Below are 27,492 nucleotides of genomic sequence, written 5' to 3'. Positions count from 1 at the left end.
AAAAAAAGAAGAAAAAGAAGAAAATTTATTATCATATTTAACTACTTATTTGATAGCAAATAATCATAAAAACAAACAAATCATGTGTAAGTAGTATCATCATAATATTGTATTTACTTCATAAAAATACGAATCGTTTAAACTGTGTAAGTGTAAGTAGTTAAATAAATTAAATAATGAATAATACAAATAATAATTTTTAGTAATTAACATTAGAAGCTTGGAACTTTTCTTCATTTTATTTGCACAAAATTATCAACAGGTAACATTTTGAAAGTCAAGTATTCTTAAAATATAAGACTTGCAGCTCATTGTCCCTAATTGATTGATCCTGTCTCCGTCCATAGAATCACGCAATCTATTTTTTATTCTTTTAAATTAGAGAACGATCTTTCACTACTGATGTTTGTAATCGTAAGAATAAGATAAATGGGGAGAACTACATCAACATTGGGAAAACTATATTTTGCTTCCTTATTCATTAATATTTTATATATTAATTTTTCTTGATTAATATTGTGAAATTCACTGTTTTCATTATTAAAATGTTTATAGAATTTTTAAAACTGAATAAGTTTGTTTCTAAAGTATTACCGAAAACTATAATAATAATTATAATCCTGACGATAAATTGTCATTGACCATCGTGTTTACTACGACTTTTTAAAGTATAATTCCAGACCTACATATGTATACAGAGCAACGCGTTTATTATAAAGGGGAGTTCACACGACGCGAGGTTATAATTAATAATAATTATTATTACCGCGCCAAAGGAAACGACTCATGTATTTACACAACGTTGCCACTTGCACATGATTTGATAAGCCAGGTCAAAAATTAATTGCATTTTGTATCCGATTTTATGCCCATATGCTGGGGTAAAATATAGAAAACACAATGGATTGGACAAGTGATATGGTTTTGGAGTGTTAAGGGTCCTCGAGGCCCATCCAAAAATTTGAAACCCCCGATCATTCATATCGAAATGTACGATGCGAGGAAAGAAATTTAATTAAATCTTAGGCGTTATTATGAAATTTATTTTAATTGAATTTAAATTTTAAATTTTTATATCATTACAGGTATTCACTGTTCAAAATGTCTAAATACACAGCTGCGTGAGCAGTAATTTACAAATGATCTATAGTGTTGGATATTTTTAAATTATCGTTTGCATTGGCTTGTGAATAATGAGCTCGGATAGCACGAGGCTCACCGTGCACGCAATGTAGGAACGCTCTAGGCGCGTAGTTTGGCGATCTAAGTATTTTACAGGATCACACAGTTGCGCCACCAAAGCTCGCCGAACCCCGCACTGTGGGAACCCGTCTTAATATTATTATACTATATATTATAATATTATTAGGATCAACAGACCAATTACGAACGGCGCAAAAACCTATAATACTCAGATTTTAAAACATCATTCATTGTCGATAAACACAAATACATCCATTAAAAGTTAGATAAAATTAAATTTTAAATGTCAAAATAATCTTCAATATTGTTAAATTACATATGTGTACATATAAAAAAATAAATATTTTTACTGTATCCTAATTTAAATATTATAACATCATGGGGGCCACAAATTCGTGGAGGCTTCTAGGCTGCAGTCTCCTCAGCCTTTCCCTAAATCCAGCCCTGCGTATACGTGCAAGGGTTAGAGCGTTTCGCAATCGATTGAAACGAAATTACCATTAGTCTTACACACGCGCATATTATTACACCGGATGAAATTTCGTCCGCGCCGTTGTTCTTCAAAAATAATAAAATTAAACCTGTAAAATCGATAAGAAAAATAAAAATAAACAAAATAAAAGAAAAATAAAGCGACAACCGTTCCGCTAACAAAAGTTTTTACATGACTTCGGGCGGTAAAGAAAAACGAGATGGTTCTCTCGTCGCGAAAAGATGACGTTTTAGGTAGAACACGGTCTCAACAGTGTCATATTATAATAATATACTCGTATTATATTATGAATGAATAATATCGTGTGTAGTACATTGTACCTTTATGCTGTGCTGTCGCTGGATCAGTGTTGCATGGAAGGAATTTGGTAATTTTAATACTTCAGCGCCTCCGCAGCAACAAACGTTGTGCTTTGAAACGATGTGGGGGAAAAGCATTTTCCACCATCAGTATAAGTTTTTGACACAGTAACGTTATTATTACGGTGACGATTTTGTCACATCCGTATGTGAATAACAATTCCCTTAAAAATAGGTTGTAAATATTTTTATATTATAATTGAACTTTTAGTATTAAAAAAAAAAAAAAAAACGAAAAAGAGTACGCAAAACGTTATTTGTGAAAGTTAAAAGTCTTAAATTATTTCGTGATTTATGTTGCGTCACTAAATTGTACGACATTACATTTACAAGAACGATAATAGTACATAACATGAAGACAGTTGTACATTGCAACACATAATTTAATTTACAGCCGATCGATAGTCCGAAAGGTATACTTTTCTAACGATTGGTATTTTGTATTGTGGTTCGTTAAACATCGTGTTATTACGTTTCCGTACTGAGATTTATAACCGTAGAGGGGAATGTTTAAAAAAATAAAATAAAAAAATACCATAAATTACCTTATATATGACGCGTTTAAAAAATGCTGAAATAATACGAATTTAAATGAATTTATTCGCATTCTTCGATGCCCGAATCCGATTTTGTAATATTTGCACATTTTATGTTCCAGGTATCATAAAAAAAAACCCTTTGAATTCCTAATTATAATTGTTGTATAATAATACATTGTATCTCTACACACAAAAACCACTGTCACTTCTGAAATATATCTCCCTTAGATGCTTACGAGGTCCAATCGAACAAATAAGTGACGATATTTCATTATTTTTAAATCTCGCCTATCACTATTATTGATTAAAAACTGTGAACTTGTGAAAATATTCAGTACTCCGAATTAATTTAAATTGTACTGATAAAATTAAACATATTACCATTATACGCTTGCACTTTTACGATATATGTTCACGCATTATCGGGTGACAGTGCGCACAACTTTTTTTCAATTCGCACGTCACCCTACGAAAAACCGAAACGAATGCTAATTGAAAAAATATAAATACTGCTCGATCCACGCGCAGCTATTGTCACCACGGACACGCTGTACCGGGAAGGCCGCGAGGGAAAATCAGAAAAATATACTTCAACGGACGTTTAACAGTAGGCACGTAATGCATGCACCGTGATCGATAAATCAGACGATCCGCTTTTTAGTCACGTCCAAAGCCTAGCGATCGATGCGATTACGCGAAAACAATACACGAAAAAACGTAAGCATCCGTCGTATGGTTGTTTTAATCATTTTTTTTTTCATTTCCCTCCCGGCGTGACGCATTACATATTCGTGATGTTACGTGCGTCACACCGGGTTTGATAACCACGGTATAGTACCGCAACCATAGCGTACCCTAATCCGCGTCGTCGTCGTCATCGTCGTCGTTTCATTAGTGACTGCGGACAAACTAGCGCACGTATAAATTAATGCGTGTAATATGTATGTAGGAAGCAAACGCGCGGAAAACTCGGTCGAACGCCGCTCATCCTGGTTCGTCGTAAAGAAGGCGTACTACGGTTTTATTTGTCCTTGTACGGTGTACAGTGTATTCCGAACGACGTGCACCGTTAGTATGCGTGGATGTAAGATTTTCCTAGGCGTATTTTACCTCTGATAAGATTATCCTAAGTTAATTATACCCCCTTCACGGGGTAAGGTTATCCTAGGAAAGTTGTACCCCCCGGTAAAAATATTCTAGGATAATCTTACCTCCCGGTAAGAATTTACTAAGAATATTGTACCGCGAAGGGAGTATGATTTTCCTAGGATATTTTTAACTTTAGTTTTAAGCACCCTCGCCGTACGGGAGTAGCCGCTAAAGCTAAGTTTACGCTGCACAAAACAGGAACCATAATATGCGGAACTGTGGAAACCAGAACGTCTACGGGAAAACCGAAAAAAAATAAACGTAGCGTGCGGTCGATTCCGGTGTTCGAATAAAACGGTCGTTGTTGTTCAAATACTAATAGAAAATGTACTGTGCGTGTCATCCATCAGCGTACGACCAAAAAATTGTTCAAATCACATCGTACACCCAGGGCCTGATTTCATAATATTAGGGCCAAGTGCACAATTTTTTTTGGGGCTCCCAAGTCAAAAAAATGTTCTAGAAAAAATGTACATAGAAGGTAATAATAAAAATATTATTCGCGTCCGAGAGTAGATTCTATAGATTCTATCGCGACGGCGTTTATTGTGTTCCCGCCAACGCCATAAATCACGTGTACATTATATCGTCGTGGCCTTTGGTCCGGTTCCAGTTAGCGGACGCGACCGTTGCCCGGCCCGAAGTCTGTCCGCCGACTGTAACGATGTACGTGGCATGCGACCGTTGGCCAAAAACTCGATTTTCCCGTTGCGACCGACGACGGCCCCGGACTACGTGTCATCATAATAATTAATCAAGGACAACGGATCCTTAACGCCACGTAAATGCGCGTACGTTTATTGAAACGTCCGACGCATCTATTTGAAATCTGTTACAAAACGTGCGCACGGTTTGAATCATACTTTTTAAAATATCACTAGTACGTGTTATTCTACATATGCATTCGTTTGTTTCCCGTTCATTTCGCATATCACGCGCCACCAACGTTTGTAATTCAGCATATTTTTATTGAAAGAACGTTTTTCGACAGTTTTGAGAATCGATAAAAATGACGAATAAAAAATTTATATTTTCAGTCAGGTTAATTTTTGTAAACAGACCCGGACTGATAATATTAAAAGTATCGTTAAGAATATTATTGGTGAAGACGAATGAATAACTTCGAGAGCTATTAATAATCAAGTTTTCAAAGACACTTTTTTTCCGTAATAATATTATCCAATAAAATTTTTTTTTTGAATTTAGTTAATTTAATTTTGAGTGTATATTTAAAAATGAATGCATATCAAAGTATTTTGAGGAACATATTTTGACTTACTTTTGTACTGTTATAAATCCGTTACCTTATAATAATCCTTAACATCATTATAACTCGTATATTTTTATACGCGAGCGTAATAAACGGTTTCGTATCTAGTCGAAAATCTCTAATTAAAAATGAAAATAATACAAATTTCTAATTAACAAATATTTAATATCGAAACGTGAAATTTTTCATAATAATATTTCTATAGATTTTTAATTAATTTTGTATTATTATTTCAATGATTATATATAACACTAAATTTCAATTTTGGAACTTTCAAGATTATGGCGAAATTAAGTTTTGGAAACAACAAGCTGCTTTTGACAATATCCCACTATGTCCACTACAACTAAATTAACATGTTTACTATAATTTATATTATTATTTTCAAATATTCTTATAAATAACTAACTACGCCATTTTATTACAAACTAATTTATTTCGTATATTAAAAATATGTTTCTATATGAAAATAATTGTTTCTTCACCAACATTTCTAATTTTGTCAATCTGCAGTTTGATTATAGAGGTGGGACTGCAGTGTGATTGTCACGAAAAGTTTTATAGATTAACGTCGAGCAAATACTACCAGTAGGTACACGTGCCGCAATACTCTTTCATAAGCTTAAAAATTCGATTATTTTTCGAAATATTAAATTATACCGACACGTCGTATTCGTATTGACCTATTTGTTTTTTAACTCAATAGATTGTCGAAAGTATTCACTTTCCCCTCCCTTTGCTAACATATTGATCGTTACTTTATGTGGTCACATTTTAGATTATATTATGCATTCGAATACTATAATAATATTAGTGTATATATGTATTGCGGTTGATTAGATAATGAACAAATAGAAGTGTGAATAGTTGATTCATTTTTATCCAAACGGAATTAATAATATTAATGATGAAGAGTCTCGGATTGTAAATTTTAAACCCAACCGGATCTAAGGTTATTTTAGAAGTATACTACATAATGTACCCACCTATATTTGTATTATTTTTAATAAACATCAGAAAATCACCTGGTTATTAAATTTTGATTTAATATTTATCTCGAGCAAAAAAAAAAAAGTAATATTCAAGTTTGATAAAATGGATACGATATTTGAATACTGCGGTCAGACCTTTCAAAACTATAAGGTTCAGTCGATCTATATAAGTATTAAAAAAATGAACTACTCGTATATTTCATGGAACATGATATGACCGCGACGTCGAGAAAATGCTTGTATTTTACTAATATAATACATCGAAATAAGTTTGTAAATGTTTTTTACGGGTTGAAATACTATTTGATAAATTGATTTTGTAGTAAAATTACAAAGCATTATAAATTATTGTTAGTAATACGATGCTCAGATGATTAACTTCTATTATACTCATATAATATATATCAGTACATGGAATGTAGTCATTTTATCGGTGCATCCGAATTGCATGCCAAAAAAATAAACATAAATTGGAATGTCCAAATTGCATGCCACGTCTTAGAAGGATATGTCTAAATTGCTGTGTATTCCTAAGTTTATTTAACATGCACTTATGTGTAAAACTTAATTTTTATTTGAATTTTATAATTTTTTTGAAAAAGCGGATGAATAGGAACTGATTAGTTTTTAGATTGAAATATTTTTATATCTGAATAAACATTTTACCAAATTGGAGAAGGTGATATTGTAAATATTAAACATTGAATAAAATTATTGTAGTTAAGGGTAATCAAGTGTATGTATTTTACATTTTTACATGGTATTTCAAATAAATAGTAATATTATAAAATTTGATGGAGTTTTTTTGTTAATATACAATTATAAAAGTAATAATGATGATAGTTCAATAGTTTATATTAATAAAATAAAATATAAATATGGAAAATATATAATAATAAACATCATATTGTTTTAAATAATAAAATAGTAGTAAATAATAATAAACAGTAAAAGAAGTAAAAAAAATCGGTAAGGCCATGTACGCTAACTTTTCTACATATTTAATTATTTTGAACATACATATATATTTCGGATTTAAAAAATATTTCAATCTAGAAACTAATTAGTTGTAATAACCATATCATAAAAAGTTTAAGTCAAAATATAGTTTAAGTTATGCACATAAATGTATATCATAATAAATAATCATCATAAATAAACTTGTGGGTACACGGCATACTACTCAAAGATATGGTATGCACTTCGGATGTAGCCCATTTTAATACTTCATCACCCTATGAATCCCACTAGATGTTTGAATCGTTTACCATTCATAAAACCTCTCAACCATACTACAGCAAAATAATAATAACTATAGTTACTATTACGCTTGACTTGTGCGTGCGAGTGCGTGCGAGAGCCCTTCGCACCGTTACTGCGTCGCTTCTAGATAATGAACCTAAATAGTGTAATATAACATAGATTAAATATACATATTTAATCTATGAATATAATTAGATACGTTATTTTGTGGCATCCTATAATAATATTAGCAAATAGTTATATTTCCGTGCCCTGATAATAATATATACCTGGGCGATTGTAAACTCCACCAGAATATCGATTAAGATAAGGTAATAAAAGGTCTAATGTAAACTTCCCTAATTTTTTTTTTCTTACCTGTAATGGGTATATGTGAACTCCGGCAGTATTTTTTGTGTTTTGCCTGTGAGTCCTTTCATAGTTATCTAAGAAATTAATTTTATAAAAGTCAGCTGAATGTTCATATTTTTAGTAAAGTTCTTACCGAATTTCAAACCCATACTTATATGTATAAAACTAAATGGCATATCTCAAATAACGATTATTTAACATGATTTTTTTACTTTGATTTAAATATACGGGGTATTTCTGGAATGGATGAAGACACTAGTATACGCGTACTCGCTGTGATGGTCCAAAGTAGATTTTTTTGAAATTTTTTCAATCTCCAAAATCTTGGTTTATTCAATTTATTTTTAGGACATCACCTTAAATGTTAAAATAAACACTTTAGTTGTATTTTTTTGCAAAATTCTCATTCGAATCGAGACGTCACACATTTTTTGGGCTTGTCGCGTGTTTTTCACGCTCGAGTCGCCGACTAAAAAAAAATGTCATGTGACACATCGATTCGAATGAGAACACTTCAAGATAAACAGTGGTGATAGTAGTTTGTTGTCAATTAACACACATAAGTAATTAAAACAGCTTTCCTAATTAACCTACTGGGTACACTAAAAATTTATTTGAACCGGAACGATAAACGTATTTTTTTTCGAGAACCGGAACTGCGTTCCGGTATGTTCCGGTCCATTTGGGGCACTGTTTTTTTTTTGCAAAGACTATTTAATTACTGTAATAGAAAAATTAATTTCAAATATAAAATTAAAATTCTTTTATCGAAAAGAAAAAAACACAAAAGTTTCATAAAGGGAACAAGAGACCACCATGAACCAAAATAATAGAAATAATAGTACAAATTACTTAGTACTGCAAACTATTTGCAGCTATTTTTTTTTTTTATTAATTACTGTTGTATATCAGTTGTATACCTAATTTTTGATAACTACAATTCAACAAATATGGTATACGATTACAATGAACGACTGCCTGAATGATGGTGCGGAAATAAGTGGTCAGCTAACCAGCATTAACGCCACACACATACACATACTAATAATCATCTACAGCGAGGCCCCTTAATTCGTTATGATAAAAATGTTCTTAATATTTCAATGTAATTAATGTCAAACCAGCAAGGTAACATTTAATAGTATGGAAATATATAATAACCCTATTCATAATGCTTAAATAAATACCAAAGCGTCAACCATAAGACATATTAAGATATCTTAATATGTCTATGGCAACAACGCCTAAGTTAAGAAAATATGAAAATTTTGTTTTCGCTTCCCTGAAAAATAGTAAAATTATCGTTTAGCCTCTTTTACCTTTTACCAGTCGATATGTCGTAGGCATATAGTCAAATAAGGCATTTTACTAAATTCCTAGGCATATAATCAAAGAATTTTATGTTTATGCAATTTCACTATCCACCTAGACAATTAGTTAAATGCCTATTTCATGTCAGATAAATAATAAAAAAAGCATTTTGTATTATTTTAAAAATTTAAATATATTTCTATCAGTTATTTATTGCTATTTTATATTTAAAAAAGCTATGTATTAGCTATTAATATGTAAAACACGTTGGTATATGAAATAATATGTTATATAATTGTTTTAAAAATGAATCATAAAAATAAATAAAAAAGTTATATTATAATCACAAGTTTTTGTTACCTATTACTTGTTGACACATGTTGTTATTTGGTGGCATTTGCTGAAACATTTGAGATTTTTCTTAAAACATAAGCACCGATTGGTTTGACATTGCCGCTTTCCTGATTGACATTGACATTTAACAAAACCTTGACCGTTGTAAATTGATAAGTTTGCTACTGCTTCACGTGTGGACACATATTTGTCTTTTTGTACTTTGCTGTCTTCTAAACCAATATTTGACACTAGTTCAAGTTCTTCTCTTGAACACCAATTTTTTACTATACCAACTTCTGTGCCAAATTGATAAACGCCGTTCCGAATGTCTATCACTAACCCATTTATATTTTGACTATCGAGAGGTCTTCGGTCTACTTTTGGAACACTTAAAACTATTTAATCACCAACCTTTAGTTCTTTAAATAGTTTTTCACTATTTTCTGCCATTTTTTAGCTGCGATTGATTGTCGTTTGTAAGATTCAATGCGGTTAACTTTTATCTGTTTTTCATTATTACATAGCAGACAAATATTTTCAATATCGTTACTATTATTTATAGAATAGCTGCAATTGTCAGAATGAATATTTCTTTTACATCTAGTACATTGGAGTTCACTACCTGATTTTTCACAAACACTGCTGATATTATTTATGTTACAATATTTTTTTTATTTTTTTTTTTTTGAAGGTATATTGTCAAAATTATGTTCTAAATTGTCTTGTAAAATATTTCCAAAGTCTTCTTCATTTGATAATTTTTGAATAATTTCGGTAGGTAAGTTTGCAGAATTAAGATCTACTTTCGGTTCAGTGCCAAACAAAGCTCGATATGGCGAACGACCTAAAATTTGATGATGTGAAATGTTTTTTTTTGCCATTGTACAAAATATACTCCGATTGACCACTTGGTACTTTTATTGTCTATGACCCAAGCTCGTAACATGTTTTCAACATCTTGATTTGATCTTTCTACAAATCCCTGACTCTGAGGGTGCCGTGGCCGCCCATGTACTATTATACATTTAGGCCACAATTCTGCCAATTCTTCAATTATTTTCGCTGTAAATTCTCGCCCATTATCAGACTGAAGTATTTGAGGTGCTCCTTGTTCCAAAAAATTTTTTAAAAATTTATGTGCAACTTCGGTGGCTTGTTTTAAAGGAAGTGGTCGAAAATATAAATATTTAGTTGCGTGATCCTGATAGTTCATCACCCATTTAAAATTTCCACCGGGTGTTGACTGGAAATCGATAAGGTAAATTTGTCCTCTTGAATTAAAATCTAGCGATAATATTGGTTTTACAACAACGCCTTTACAAGGTTTTGATTTTTTTAGGTTATAAGTTGTACACAAATCAATAAATATTTGGATTGCTATCAAGGAATATTGTATTTATTTTTTAAATACCGCTCAACTTTATCCCTTCCACCATGACCAGTTGCTTTATGACTTTATTCGATTTTTTTCAAAATAGTTTTCATCAGGTACAACATAAATAATATTTTCAGTTTTAGATTTTGTTTTAAAAATAATATGTTTAACATTTCCTACTTCAATCAGATCATAATTACGACATAAATAATATTGGTTTTGAGTTTTAGTTTCACCGGGATTCAATTTCGCATCATTGATTTCGTTTAGAGCTTTGTCGTAGTCTTCCTGACTCCATGGTTTTTTTTATCTTGGTTGTCGTAAATTGATTTTAATTTTTCATAAAACAATTTATTGTGTGACATTATATTATATTTTAAAATACAAATAAGAATAAACAAAATTTAAAATATATAAAAATTGTCAATAGGTATATGTTACAATATTACACGCAATCACGATCACACTACATACGATTTTCGTAAACGTAATACCTACACGTACTAAATTAAATTATTGTATAATTCAATCACATGTTCTGTATCTTTTTCCGTAACTTCATATTTTTTTCGTTATAATCGATAAGATTATAATTTGTCTAACGGTACTCAATATAGATAAGGTTCTCATACAACCAAGGTAAAAACCAATGGAACTTTTATTTTTATTTAATAAGAATATATAGTACTCACTTCTTGTACTATAGACTATACTGACTATAGAGTATACAATATACTCGTACTATCATCTACGTCTATCACATCTAATAATTTATTACCTGTATATATTTATGATTTCATTTTTAAAACAATAGTAATAATGAACACGAAATTAAACATATTATTTCATATACCAACTTGTTTTACATATTAATATCATAAACAATACATAGCTTTTTTTTGTATATAAAATAGAAATAAATAACTGATAGAAAATATATTTAAATTTTTAAAATAATACAAAATATTTTTTTATAATTAGCCTGACATGAAATAGGCATTTAACTAAATGTCTAGGCGGATAGTGAAATTGCATAAATATTAAATTCTTTGAATATATGCCTAGGCATTTAATAAATAGCCTGATTTGACTATATGCCTATGACAGATATATTATTTGCATGGATAACTGGTGAAACAGCTAATAAAATACCAACTCATAATAATATAAAAAAAAAAAAATACTTAACACTATTTATGAAACACTTATTTACATATTATGATTATCTTCAATAATGCTATATCAGTAATTTTATCAAACATCAGATTATAGCGAATACAGAAAAATAGGAATTTTTCTCAATCGATATTATTCTATAAATAATAAGATATAAGAAATCGACGTCTTATGATTTTTAAATTAAATTTAATAATTTGGTTATCAGTAGCCACTGCGAAAGGTTGTTCTCAGCGTTTCGTTCAAATCAAACGTTCATGTTTCTTATAAAAAATTCTTATTCAAAAAATTCCAAAATAAAAGTTCTCTTCAAGACCGCAAACTTCCAGACATTTAAAAAAAAAAAAAATAAATAAAATAAAATAACAGAAGAACCAGTAGTGATGTTCTCACTCCTTACACATCTAAAAATAGATTCGTTCCACTACTAACTATTCAAGTCAATGAAGAAACGGATGAAACAACAAAAAAAATCAGTACTCAACAACCACAGGTTAGTCCAAAATTCCTCCTATTTATGTATACAACATTTCGGATTACAAAAACTTTCATACATCATTAGCCAATTTAACTTTTGAAGAATTATCCATCGGGAACACAAAACCTAGTAGATATGTTACCATTGTCAGTGATTATCAACCTCCCAGTTACCAAATGCATATTTCGGACTAAAGAAATATAATGAGTCTAGACAACTCAATTATAATGCAGGCGATTTGAACGCCAAACACACTAATTGGGACTGTCGTGTTATAAATCCGAATGGCACCAAATTACAATCCTTTATACTTATAGTTGACACACCTTATACTATATACGCTCCTAATGAGCCTACTTATTTTCCTTCGGATGTTAAAAGACAACCCGATATCTTAGATATTTTATTAATAAAATCAATCCCTTTTAATTGCACGCAAGAAACTCTCGCAGAGCTTGACTCAGATCATATTCCAGTAAAAATCAAAATTAATTTGTCTTCACAATCTTATCAGTCAAACAATTCATTGATTAAAAGTAAACGAAACTGGAATATATTTTCAAATAAATTTAATACAAACTTAAGAATATCTAAAACTATACCTACGATTCAAGCCACAGAACAAATGTCCGAACACCTAACCGCAGTCATTACTGACACCGCGCGAACGTGCTCTAAACCCACGCTACAAAATACTAAATATATATATATATAAATACTTAATTAAATATATAAATACTCAATATATTGATAGTTTATCAACAACGAAGGCGAGAAAATCCCAAAAAAGAAGATATTTAAATTCAAATTCGAGCATACGTTAGAGTAAATCCTAATGTTAAGTTAAATAAGGTTAGTGTTAAATCTCAGTCAATTCATTGTACTTATAGAAAAATAAACATTTCATATAGAGTAGAACAAAAATTAAAAAAAAAAAAAAAAACATTAGAAGCATGCTTATCGAGTTGAGTAGTTCAACATTTACGTCAATATGATGCCGAACGTAGAATTATATTCATTGCTTAGTTGAAAACCCAGTTTAATGAAATGTTATTTTTTTTTTAATTACGTACGTTGAACAGAAAAATCTAAATTTACAAATAATGGGATTTTGAATGAACAAAATCTTCTTTAGACTTTTTAACCAACATTAAAAATGTATGGTATGGTTTAATTAATGGTAAACTACTAGGAACCTAATTCTATGATGATACGCTTAGTAAAAGATTACAGAGAAATTTCTTGGCTAATGAGCTTAAAAACATGTTAGATCAATATTCCAACAAGATGGTGCCTATGACAATAACAAGGGACTATATGACAATAACAAGGGACCTATGGAGTAGTCCGGTGGTCACTAAGATCACCAGATCTTAACACCAGTTGATTAAGTTCTCTGGGGTCACTTAAATCAGTAGCATACGTCGATCCACTAACGTGTCTTATTGATATATAAAAAAAAATAACTTCAGTATATAATCAAATTACGGAAGAAAAAACTATTTTTGCTAATTTTAATTTTTTAATTTGCAGTGAATGTTGTTTTCAGCATTGTGGTGCATAATGTGAAAAATTTATTTAATAAATAAAGGTTTTACAAATTAAAATATCAATATCTATTTATGATTTATAAATTTAAGAAAAAAGTTTCCAATGACATTTCATTTATTTGTTACCCGGACAAAAAAAAAAAAAAATATAATTTAATTATAATGAGTCAGTCCATAGTTATTAATTGTTTCCCTTTACCGTTATCACAATATAAATGAATATATATGAAATGGCAATGGAAATTTTTTTTGCATTCATTAATCACAAATAAACATTAACATTTTAATTCATAAACTATTTATCTAATAAATATATGTAAACTAACAGCTATACGAGTATAAAAAATAAATTAATTGAATAAAGGAGACTTATTATTTTTACTTGATATTTAATTATATGTGTAATAAACTCGTAGAAAAATAATATTAATCTACATATATTAAAATACATAATTCAAATGATTATAGTTCATTGTAGTTGATTGTAATTTTGAATACAAACGTTGGGATTTTCAAGTAGGTTAGCCAAAGTCGCGGATGAAGTAGGAACATTAAATTATAATTAAAAAGTTATATTCCTCTTTTGTTCGCTCAAATAATGAACTATTCTATTTCGCCTAAACTTAAATAAAATTTTAAAATATTAAACAACATTTAAAACTAATTGTATCCAAACAATGATAAACTCACGGAATAACAGAAAGGAAAATTGGAAGTCGAGCTCTTCATTTATTGGGCTAATGATCTCCGATGCGAGACCGTCAAGTCACATGAAACTGAAGAGGTGATCTGGAAACAGGGGGAAAAAGTGGTGAGCGCGAGTCCGATTGCGAAACCAATAATATACAAAATGAATACAAGAAAATGGATAATGACAAACAGTACTGTCCAAAAACGAAAACGTATTCGTGTGGCAGGAATAATAAAAAAAATAAAAAAATGTACTAGGCCGTATATCAGCGTTGCCACCAGCGGACTAGATTTATGATTCCGTCGACAGGTTGTGCGCGCTCGGAATACGCGGGAACTTATCGTCGGACCCAGTGAGACGAATCATTACCCGCGGCACCGGTCAACGCGCGCGTTCAAGAGTGAATGCCTTTTCGCGGCCGGGTGCCAAGCGATGTCAGCCCTCGAGCGCATCATCTCATTGGCGTTCTCGGGGGGTTGTTTTTCGGTCGGGTATACACGTTCCCCACTATCACCACCCCCCTGAATCTCTGAACAATAATAAAAATAACACACTCTTCCGGCGCGATCAGTTCGTCATAATAACGTAACGCGCGACAAACAGTATAGCGGACCTAAAATTCAATTTCCGTCTCGTACTACATCATCGGTAGTTTCTTTATTTTTTTTTATTTTTTCTTTTTTTCGGACACTGTTCGCCTTTAAAAAAAAAAAAAATGAAAACGTACAATGATTACGACGTAAAACGAAAATACTGTACGCGCTACTTATAGGGACGGAATACTACATTGTGTTCGGTAACCATTGCGGTGCGGACACAACGCGACGTCGCTATACATGAGTACCCGGGTTGACGGTGGTGAGTCGTGAGGATTGGTGATAGACAAAAATACTCAAAAGTCGTACTACACCATCTTGGGAGGTTAAAAAAATTTCAACGGTAAATGTTGGATTTTAAAACGAATATAGCCGATCATAGCCAATTCACGTTTTACCGAAATTATTATAGATGTTATTATTGTTGTGCCTCTGACAGGTGCATGGGATTCAATTTTAAAATAACCACGAATCGGTTTACGAAGACGACGTTAACTACTCTTGACAACGATTTCGCAAATCTAATGAAATTTAATTTCACGTATCACGACTCTACTACAATGGTAACGGGCAGGGTGGCTGTTTTAAAGATGATAAATGGGTTATATATACCTCCGTGTTGAACTAGTTTGTAATAATTTTAATAACAAACTTTTATCTATCAATTGCCTCGGTCTAAATGTATTTATACGGTTATTTGATTAAATTAAATATTAACCTTCGAACAATAGTTTTAGCTAATGCTGAAATGGAAACCGTTTTCAAATATTTTTTTGCCCAAAACACTTAAATTATTATGGTTCTAAAGCTTGATGAATTTTTATCTAATTTATACATATCGAAAATGTTATGATTTATTCTCAAACCATCTTTATCATATTTATACAAACCAGAAAAACTATGTTATTGTAGTAAATCGTTTAAATTAACCGACACGACAGGAATTAATTTAGATATTGTTGTTTAATTTTCAATGGCTGCGTAACATTTTACATTATCCAGTTTAATTGGTTTATACGTCAGATTGTATGCAGACTTTTTGTGTATTTTTGAGTGATCCAATACTCATTACATCTTTTATCCTCTCATTTTACTTCCCCGATGCGTTTCTTGATCATACAATCGAGGTTATTAAATTATACATTTCTCGTGAACCCTTACATTTATGTATAACCTTACGTAGAAACACACATTGATGTATGCGTGAAAGCTATCAAATTTCTTTAGATGAACATTGCTAACATTTTCATAAAAATATGATATTTTTGATAAAAATCACTTTTAAATAATACTTGACTGCTAAATAATAAACAATAATTTGATAATTAATAATAACCCGAATCGTATGTCCATTTAAATATTCCATTCAGTACCAAAATAATCAGTTAGGTATTTTTGGTTTATTTTGATCGTTTCCTATATAATATATGATAATATATTATGATTGATTTTTATAATAATTTATTCTACTGAAAAACAATGAATAAAGTAAGTATCGCAGACTATTATTGTTACACGTCTGACAGTATTCATTTAAATTATTTATTTATCATTAGGTTTATAAATGTAAATTAGCAATTATTTTGAAAATAACCGTAAGTATCAATTAGAATCTTATTAGAGTTTACGAGTCAAGAGTTTTCATATAGTTAAATTCTTATGAAAAATAGTTAATAGTTATTTACGATACTGATAAAAATTTAGATTTTACTAAACGATTTTCATTTAAAGCATTTTACATTGCTAAATTACCTTAATATACCTAGATTAAAAATTGTTGATTTGAGCACGCGCAGTATGAAAAAACCAGCAAGATACTACGCCATGGTCAGGGGGGTAATGTTTGTTATGTTTTATCAATTGAGTTCATTGACCGCATTTATTTGTATATATTTAAATACAATCATAAATCGTGCATTCGAAAAGTTCCCTGAATGAAATAAATTTCTTAAAGGTATTGCAGAGTACCTGCCTTATGTTTAACACGATCAAATATTCTTTCATTATTAAGATTGAGTAAAACCTTTAATTCATTTCTAACTCAATTTAAAAGCGTTTAAAATAGCTGCACTTTTATCTAAAAAAAAAAAAAAAAAAATTAAAAATCACATTTAATATCCGTGAAAATAATCGTTTTTTTTTTTTATACATAAGACTTTAAAATCAATTAATAAATAATCAACTTCACCATTTTTTCAACATTGGTTAAATTAGCATACAGATTTTAGGAAAATGAAATCAAAAACTTATAACTATTTTAAAATATTTTTAAATGATAGGTGTTTTTTTTTTTTATATAGTTTCTCATTTACATTGAACGAATTATTCAAAAAATCTAGAAATAAAATCATTAAAGTAACATCTTTGCCCGATAATTTTTAATTTAAAAATTTGTCTCGTGATTTAAAGGTGCAGGAGTTTTACTAGTCGAAGTAGAGCATTTAACGAAGAAATCAATATGCGTTTTCCGCTTCACTAGCATAATCTAAAACGCTAATTTACATTTTTGAACGGTTCAACTATAGTGTTTTCACAACGCACTACGACATTTTTATTTGCAACAAGCCGTGATTTTGGTATTAATTATGCGTGTAAATCAATCACCTGTTGATGTAGTCGATTCACACACTATTCACGATAAAAGTTAGTCTTTTTTTTAGCACAATATAGAACTGCGAACGGTAATGTTGTTGATAATTTTTAGTTTATTCTACACAATCGTATTTTTACTTTTACATTATGTTTTGCCATCGGGCATAGTTTCAAATTGACTTTTATGTAGTTTTGAGTGTATTATATACTATATAGGTAATACAATAATATATTATAATGCGTACATATATATTTAAAGAGACTATCTGGTGGTGCAGGACGGAGTTACTATACAACCGATACATTCGTGTACTCTGATATCATGTCAAAGTCAAAATAATAATGTGTAGGGACTAGAATTCAATTTCAAAACACATTTTGTACAGTACCTAATAATAAAATGTAAGAAATCTCGAAGAGGGAAAAGTTACAAAGTTGGCGAGAGTTAAAATATTGAATTTCCTTTGTTTGTGTATAAGTTTTGATCTAAAAACTACTATGTTTTTTTTCCCCTAGATTCCCACGGAATGTTTTTATGAATGTCACACATAGAAACGATGCGAGTGAAAAGAACAATAATTGGAACCGGAACTGAGGCATAAGCGTATTACGTACACTCTTACACCTACGTGGCTGTAAACAACCGAAATGTTATCATCCGATAAACTTTTCGTTGGTGCAACGTTTCTACAGCTTAATACGAACTCGTTGGCTTGATAAAAGGTCCACATTCGTTAGCCGAGTACCATTTATAATAATCAGTAGTACGTTTTCATAATGATTCTTGAAAAATTTTTATACGCAACGCTGTTGCATGAATTTTGAATTATTGTAAAACGTTTCGTTTATTACATTAAGATGTGTCCGATCGGATACGATTATATACTACTAGTACGATGATCTTTATCGAGGAACTTCACTTAAAAAACGTCGAACGGTAAAAGTTAGGTAAGATAATGATAAAAAAAAAAAACACGTGCATTACACATCGTATGTTGTATAATGTACACTTTTCTTATTTAAGAAATGGTCGGACCGTTGGGAAAAAATGTAATTCGAAGAACGTTTTGTCTTCTTAAAATCGATTACAAACAGAACGCGCTGACGGCATGTATTACCGAGAAACAGTTATTATTCGAATGAATACATAAAAGGTAAGTCCGGGGACATCTTTGGCACATACAAATAATATGTCACAGGTCATAAATTTGTACTCCGGTTTCAAACGTGAGCGTATCGAAGCGTGCACAACACGTTATATTGCATGGGCAAATGTCATCAATGGCCCCTGTTCAAAAGGTTCAATTAATTCTTTGATTTTAAACATAAAATAACCGAGCGTTTGAAAATAATTTAACATAACAACGGGATTTGAAAGTTTGTCTGGAACTCAAGAAAAGCATTTACCTCGCATTTAGATTTATAATTCACGCACTATTCATAAATGATAATAATAATTTCTACGATTTAATACTTGTAGAGTATGCGTTTTAAAGTGAACCGCAAAACCAATATTTATCATACTAAAATATCATAAAGTTATTATACGGTTTAATCTATTTCACAAAATCAAACAGTTTTAAAGGTTGCGAAAAAAAAAAACATATTACTTTTACGGAAACGTGAGAAGTAAGACATTATTTTCATTTATTAGGTTATATTTTTTCCTTCGCGATAATTGAATATTCTTTAAAAATAAATCGTAATGATAAACGATTATTACATTTTAAACCATTTTAGTTCTAGTAGTACCTACGGGTGTTGATAAATAAAATTGAAATTTAACACCGAAAAACTAAAAGTTCCAACATTATGTTTATATAATGTAGCTTCAAATAAATAAACGTGTAAAATATAATATAAAAGATTGTACGAGTTTCGCAGGAAGCAATGTTGAAACCATTAGGTATTAATATTTTCGGTGAATAATGTTTAATGAAGTCTACTGTAGTTTTTTGGAAACTTGTAACTTTTAAATTTAAAAATCTTCTCGAAACTTAAATTCAAACAAAATGTAATTGTACCTACTTGTTTTAATATATTATAATTTATAAGTTCGGTATTTTTATTCTAACTTAACTCGTAAATTTATGCAAATATACCTAAATAAAAAGTTGAACATTAAAGAACATATATGTATTCTATAATTATTTCTAATTGAGTAATTAAATAATCATGTGTATTCGTCAAAAAAAAAAACTAAATACATAAAACAACCAATTAGTTTGTCTATTTTTGTTGTATTTTACGCGTTTCTGTGGAATTCAAGGTTATATAATACATAGTATTACACGAGAGAAACATGTATTATTGTACTCGTATTTAGGATTAGCGCGGAATAAAATATGATGCACCAACAAACAGACATCGTCATAATATCTGATTAAAATATTATTTTTTCTAGTATTTTTTAAAAACGTTTTTAATTGTTTTTTGATTGGATTTTACTACGGTGCCGTCACAGTGAAAAATTTTATAACTTCACTCGACACTCTGAATGAATAATTGAACGTCATGTAATACATTGTACACTCTATTTTTCAGTGGTTTGATTATAACAAATTATAATTAATAGAATAATAAAAAATAAAATTAAAATAAAAAATTATTAAATGGTCAATACTCGTAAATTAATATATAAATAAATAAATTCTTGGCCTGGAGTTTTTATTATATTTGTAAATTACGACCGATTTCAAATTAAAAATTCATCGTCAGGTATATACAAAGTCAATATAATCGAGATTTTTAATATACATATAAAACTATATTAACAAATTATAATTTTTTGTTCAAGCCTAACCGTTAACTCCAACACGATAACCATAACGTGTTATTAATATAATGAAAATACGTGCATATAAAGTTTGACGTCAACCGCAATATCAGATGTCGGTTTGTAAGTGATGTGTTAGGTTCACACAAGACTTTCCCATCCGGGACAGAAAAAACACCTTCTTCCACCCCTATTGATCATAAGATGAGTGTCAAACGCGAAAATAAATTAAAATTTTGAGAAATTACAATAAGTGGTTCCATGTAAATACTTCGGCGATTTCGACTAGGGCGATTATCATCCATCAACACAAAGCTAAGTACAAAACCCTTAAATTGGTATTTGTTTTCATATTTGAATGACGCTACTAAAAATTACACACATTTTTTTCATTTCTATAGTTATGTATACTTTTCAATAGTTAATTATAATGATATAATAGTTTTCTACATATAATTCTTAAATATATATCACACTCAATTGAGAGTACACCTATTTACGAACAAAAATGCTATAAGAAATAATGCATTTTAATTATTACATAATAGTCATTAAACTTAAAATCTTGTTAATAATTTAGCAAAAAACAGTTTAAATCTTGAAACTGCTCGAAGCTTAAATCATAAGTAGAAGTATGCGGAAAGGGAGAAGAGGCAAGGCCAAATATTTCAGCAACCCCTTTAAATCGTCGTCGTACCTACTCATATTTCTCTGTAATTAGTTGGACATTTATTACACGTCAGTTCGAAGCAAAGCGTAACATCTATACCAGTCATGGCAAACACGCGGGCTGAAGCTATTTTTTTTTTTTTTTTTGTGACTCGCGGCTACCAATAATAATGGACAAAATAAAAAATAAATAGAAAAAAATATTATAAAATAAGAATGTCATGCGCAACTATCTTTGATTTTTAGCGAATGATATATTTGGTATACATTATTATGCCTTATCTTTTGATAAACTGTAATCGATTAAGTTTTTTTATGTTTATACAAAAATATTCTATTTTCCTTAAATGTTTATGTCCACGTGGTAAACTTTTCAATATATTTGGCCCACTTGATACTTTGAGTTTGACTTGCTCTACACTCTAGAATTTTGTTGCAGTTCCGCCTGCGAACGAAATACTTTTATTTTAAATTGAGTTACGTGTTTTTTTTTTGAAATTTGGCTGTTTTATCATACCAGTTCAAGCCATTTATTTATAATATTATAATGTGTTCGAATTTTGAACATTTTTTTTTTTTATCAAAGATCAATTGCAAAAATCATTGTAAAAATATTTTAACTACGTTTAAACGATATAAATTAAACAAATTAAGTAAAAAATCTTGTAGGACGTTACTGCCCGATACAACTGTCGACGGTAAAAGTGCTTATCAATTTGAAACAAAAGGATTATTACGACTAACGGGTACTAACAAAATGATAACTCCAAGCGTTCTCACTCTCCAATTTTTGGAACTGCTTTACTATACCACTGAGAGCGAGTCTCTAAGTCGTTGCGCTCTGCACACATACGCGTTGAAATGTACGCGAAACGATCGATCATATTTCGAAAACTTTTTCGAACAAATCGATTACTACGCAGAACGTAATTCGTATTATATAACGGCGCTTATTGTGTTTGTATATTAAGTGTTTTGCGAGTTTGACATTATTATTATAATTATTGTTATTAAAATAATACGGTCGTTTAAAATGACGATATCAGTTCCGACCGAGTCGACCCGGTGTACATCGTTGACCTCGACCTCGTTGTCTGCACGATAACAATAATAATACGTATATTACATCAGAGTGGCGCGTTGAGCGGTACCGATGAGCGAAAATGTATACATGTACAACCCTCTGTCCATGGCGGATTTGCATAGTCCGTCAAAACATAATATTTAGTGTTTACGAAGTATACATACATTTGTACAGGTATTCGCATGCATTTGACCGGCTAATTTATTATTACACTCGACTCGTTGACTTGCGCCTAGTAAGATATTATTAAACGTCATCAACGCGTTTACGAGGAAATATTGCTCCGGAACGATATCTCCGCCGGACCGCTGTTATTATTATCGCCACGACGGCAGTGGCATTTCTCTGAGGGGTCGTGACGTCACGTTGTTTCTAGGGTCGCTTCAACCGTGCGGAAAACGGAAAACCGGCGTTGGATGATAATAATATTGTTATTTCGCCGCGGTACAATATCCAGACGTCGTGCGCGCGCGTATATTCACATTGTTAACATCGTCGTCGTCGTCGTCGTCTTCGTTGTAAATCTCTATTTGGGCGTGCAACGAGAAAACGATATAATTTATTTTCCACCGATTACGTGGCTATTATTATTATTGTTATTTACTTTTGTTTTTACACCCCCGTTGCGCTGTTACACCGTCGTCGTCATTGTTGTCGAAAACGATGCGAGGCGAGACGAAGAACAATTATAATAACACTGTACAATATTATTTGCCTTCAACGTACCTCTCCGCCGGCGCATCGTTACACGTCGAACCGTTCAACGAGAATTTTTCGTTATTTTATATTCTCCACCGATGCGTGTGCGCGGCATAAAGGTCTTACGAAAAACACGATATTCCGTTTCGTTCCGACGCAGTGTACACGTGCGCGCGCGTATTCAGAACGTTTTTTTTTTTTTTTTACTCGACTAATCGATTCCGTAGGCATACAAGGTAGAACTTTTTTCACGTAGATGTTTTCCACGATCGGATGATTTTTCTTTCGCCCCGATGTAGGCCGTTGCACCCCTACGGGGTACGCGCGTAACAATATACGCGTTCATAATATATTTGTCTGCGTTTATTATCGTGTAGACGTATCGCTCGCGTTGTTATTTTACCATTAACTTTACGTGCGCTCCACACAAAAGCATTTCTGAACACGTATACACCGCCCGATTTCGTTTAATCCGGGATCGTGAGATTTTTTAGCGGTCGGGTTTAAAAGAGTTTTGCCGCACACGGTTTTCCCTCGGCTGTACACAAAGCGAAGTCCTGAAAAGCAATGTCTGACCGCACCAACAATCGCTGGCTGTAAACTACCCTGTACTACCCTGGTTGTATTGTTTATACGTTTTCTAATGAAAGCGGTCGGGTTCGCATCACTGTTAAACGGTATAATAACAGTATAATATTTTCTATCGTCGCGTCTTTTGTATTTGTACACCTAATAGCGGTTTGCATAACGTCTCCTACGTATAACCACAGTTTTTAACGCGGTTACGCGTGCCGTATCGATAGCCAACGCACAAGACAGCGGTAACGGCCGACGGAACTTTAAAACGAGAACGTTAAAAGGAAAACTAAACGGAAATGCACTAAAGCTTGCACGTGTCTGCATGTAAATCAATCATTTCTATCGGTTGTTATTCCAACGGTGTACATTGATACGAGTTCTAGCTGTTTTGGTTATTTTTCAGACTTTTGTATTTATTATACACAAACATGAATCGTGAAAACTCACAACACCGACATAACTTGTACAGTTAACTTACAGAAACGATATAATAGAGGACTTAGACTTTTGTTTCAAACTTGTTTTCATTTTTACTTTATAATTCCTTTTAATCTCCTTAGTTGTGGCTTCCGACTAATTACTCATACAAATTGCAATAGTTTCCTTTATATAGTTGAATTAAAAAATCGTTTTTATCTCATTTCCTACGCAATTTCTGCATAAAAACAAAAATCTGGAATTAAGTGATTCAATTTACGGATTTATAACTATTTATTTATTTACTGAGTGTAAAATATCGTAAAATAGTATATTCCTGGCATAAACAGTTTATTATAAACAGATTATAGTTATAAAATCATAATCAATCACTAAAATAGTAAAAACACTTTTCTTTCAAATGGAAAAATAATTAAGGCTGAAAAAATTAATTCGATTTTTACGTTTAGTAAATGTTTTGGATAAACTTATAATAATAATTAACGCTGATATTTTGTTAAATATATTTTATTTTATCGGCTGTTTAATTTTTATACATTTTGCAAAGGAATTATTTTCTATATCATTATAACTTTTACTTTTTACCTTTTAAAAATTATAAAATTAATTATTTATGAGTATTACAATTTAGCTGAGCGGAAAAAAAAATGTTGAACGGTTTCCTTTATTTAAATTCTTTATATTTATATGGAGTTTACAAGACTTCTTTTTGTTCAAATTTTAAGTTCTCGTGGAATAATCATTAACTACATTTTTTGAGAAATGCTATTCGTCCAAATCCAACGTTACTCATTTTATCAAAGAAATATAAAATTATATTAAACAATATTTTTAAAAATTACAAAACGCATTACATAACTAACATTTGGAATTTATTTTTTAAATTCAATTATAATAACTTAGTGTGATAAAATGTTAAATTTTTTAACTAGAATTCAACATTTTACATAAATAAATTGTGTTTATTTTAAAATAATACATTGAATACATTGCCATACAATGTACTGAAATCTAATAATCGATCTAATTTTAAAATGTGTAGGACAATATTGAATTTAGAGCTTGTAAGAAAAAATATTGAAAAGTCATAAAAGTTTTCGAGCAATCCATACTAGATTTACATCATATACTAGAAGTAAACGTTTTAATGAAAATTAAAAATTAAATTAAACGCATTACTTATATTATTTATAGTATTTTATACAGAAACAACATATTTGATAAACAAACAACACCGTTCAGATATTATAAAATACAATAAATAAATTTATTCTGATTTGACGTTTGAAAGTGAAACAGTTGAAATATTATACTTCCACTTAAATATTGAAAAAACTTAATATACTAACAATACGCTGTTTGATGAAAAAATATTGTAGCATTGTTAATAAAAAAATAAAAAGTTTTTGCCCCTCACAATTACAACTTAACAGTTTACTCAAAGACCTAAATTTGATCAAAATGATTTACAACATTTCCAATTTGTAAGAATATAACGTATTTTCTCTCACGGTATTTATTTTATTTTTAACATGAACTGTCAATGTTCCAATTGTTCAAAACTAAATTAAAATCGGCGGAAGACAAGCGCGAAAATGTGATAAGAAAAAAAGTCGTATCGTACGAAAGCACCAAAATCCTAGGTACATTTGTGCCACAGTTAATAGATATTAAAAAACACATATTAGATTTAGAACTATATGGTTTACAAATTTTGAATTTTTTTTACTAAATCGCAATCAATCGATTTATTATATTTATATTTATTCGTATGCATATTTTAATTTTGGCGTTTATGTCAAAGAGCCATTCAAATATCACTTGGCGTAGTAACGGTATTCCTTACGATAAACAACAGCACAGATGCTATGTACTTTTGACTGTTACCCAACCTACCTATGCACTGTAGATTTTTTCTCGTAGAGTTAATTTAGGTCAGAGATCTTTACAAATATTCTATAAATGTACACCGTATCTAGAGTACTCTAGCAATTGCCGTTCTATGCTCTGGCTAAATAAATTATAGAAAACTCGGACATAAAATGAACACCGATATAAGACTGTACAACATAGTTAAATAGATCAAATAGATCACGGTAATTTTTTTACACTGCTCACTTTATATATTAGATTTTTTTTATATACACATCCTATTGGATTTGATTGTAATTTGTCTACGATGTTGTATGGGATGAGGATAAAACGTACCAACTATTAGAACTTCTGAAGTCGTCACCTGAACTATGAAATTATACATAAGAAGAATTTAGAGGCAGGCAACAAAAAGTCAAAATGCATAGACATTTTTATTTTATCTATATAATATTTGCCTATTGCAAGATATCTGAACTTTAATGTAAGTCGTTCTGAAGGCGAAATCGATTTGCGGAGGTGAGTATTTTTTTATTTTTGTAATGTTATTACTCGTTCCAAAATATACTCATAATAATTTCTGAATAATCGTATACAATTTTCATATGCAATAGAATTTTCTATGTTTCTTTCAATAACCTAGTATGTACTCCTTCATTATCTCTTCTTGATATCCAATTTCTTACCCACAGTCTTTTTGTTCTTTTCTTTTTCGCAATTTCTTTTATTTTTTTTATCTTATTTTTTTTTTTTTTTTTTTTTTACAAAAAGTACATTGCCATTGTAACGTTTGTGTTTCAATATGATTTTTAGAATGATAGTATTACCTATAAGCATCTAATCAGCCTATTCATTCTGTTGAGTAACAGAGTAACAGTATATTCTATGGCGATATTTCCGAAGATTATATTTGAATATCGATATCGTTAGCCAACACTGAAGTGCTAACTAATTGATGTGCGCGAAACGTATCGACATTCAATAACTTCACAAGGCTTGAAATTAAACTCACGTTGTTTAGTGTCATTAAACTAGCACATTATGCGCAATCGAGTCAATGTACCCATAGGAGACTTTGTTGGCTTGCTGCACACTTATCATATTATAACACCTGTATGAAGGTGGATAGAAAAAAATTCGCGCGATATTATGTTGACAAGGACTCAAAAACCTATTAATCATTGATTATCTCTAGGAAAAAAAAATTATAATATCGTTACACTACATAGGTTCCGCTGGGCGTTATACGTTTTATCAGTTTATAATATTATTCTTATTAATTTTTTTCTTGTTTCATCGATATCCGGTACTTACGCCGCGACTTAAACAAAGTATAATACAATATACATACTTGTATGTGTAATGACGAATCATTAGCAGTAGAAGATGCGTACCGTCGTGTTTACAAAGTTCAAAAGTTCAATAAACGCGCGTGCGTCGGCAAAATATTAGCGAAGAGCTGCTGCTACAGCAATACACGATTTTGATGGTCATTTGATCAACGCCGCATTTCAAGCCTAGCACGGTTTTTGTATGTATTTAATATTAAACGTTGTGCATCGGGTTTTATCCATTAACACAGAAAACAATCCGTTTCGGGTACACCTCATTCACGTCAAATTTATAATTATTAAATTGTAATTGTAAATAT

The 27,492-nt window shown here is 30.6% G+C and overlaps 1 protein-coding gene across 5 annotated transcripts in view; it reads right to left on the bottom strand.

Annotated features, from left to right (window-relative positions):
* The window catches only part of LOC112681910 (adenylate cyclase type 5), a 223,621-nt gene that overhangs the window by 46,592 nt on the left and 149,537 nt on the right, over positions 1-27,492 (bottom strand). Inside the window, exons 1-2 of one of the 5 annotated variants that reach the window (XM_025552270.1) lie at positions 7,832-7,846; positions 7,626-7,693 (exon numbers count right to left, since the gene is read on the bottom strand). The exons of 3 other annotated variants lie outside the window; for them this stretch is intronic. Coding sequence is in view for 1 of the 2 variants with exons in the window: in XM_025552269.1 (XP_025408054.1) it covers positions 14,536-14,574 (39 nt within the window). In the remaining variant the exon portion in view is untranslated. Of the gene's footprint in view, positions 1-7,625; positions 7,694-7,831; positions 7,847-14,535; positions 14,635-27,492 lie in introns of those variants that run through there. One more of the 5 variants, XM_025552269.1, reaches the window with a different exon arrangement.

Source organism: Sipha flava, unplaced genomic scaffold, assembly GCF_003268045.1.
Source record: "Sipha flava isolate LNK unplaced genomic scaffold, YSA_version1 199_pilon_pilon, whole genome shotgun sequence".
Classification (NCBI taxonomy): domain Eukaryota; kingdom Metazoa; phylum Arthropoda; class Insecta; order Hemiptera; family Aphididae; genus Sipha; species Sipha flava.
Note: the sequence above shows the minus strand (reverse complement) of the source record. Positions and strands in the feature narration are given on the sequence as shown.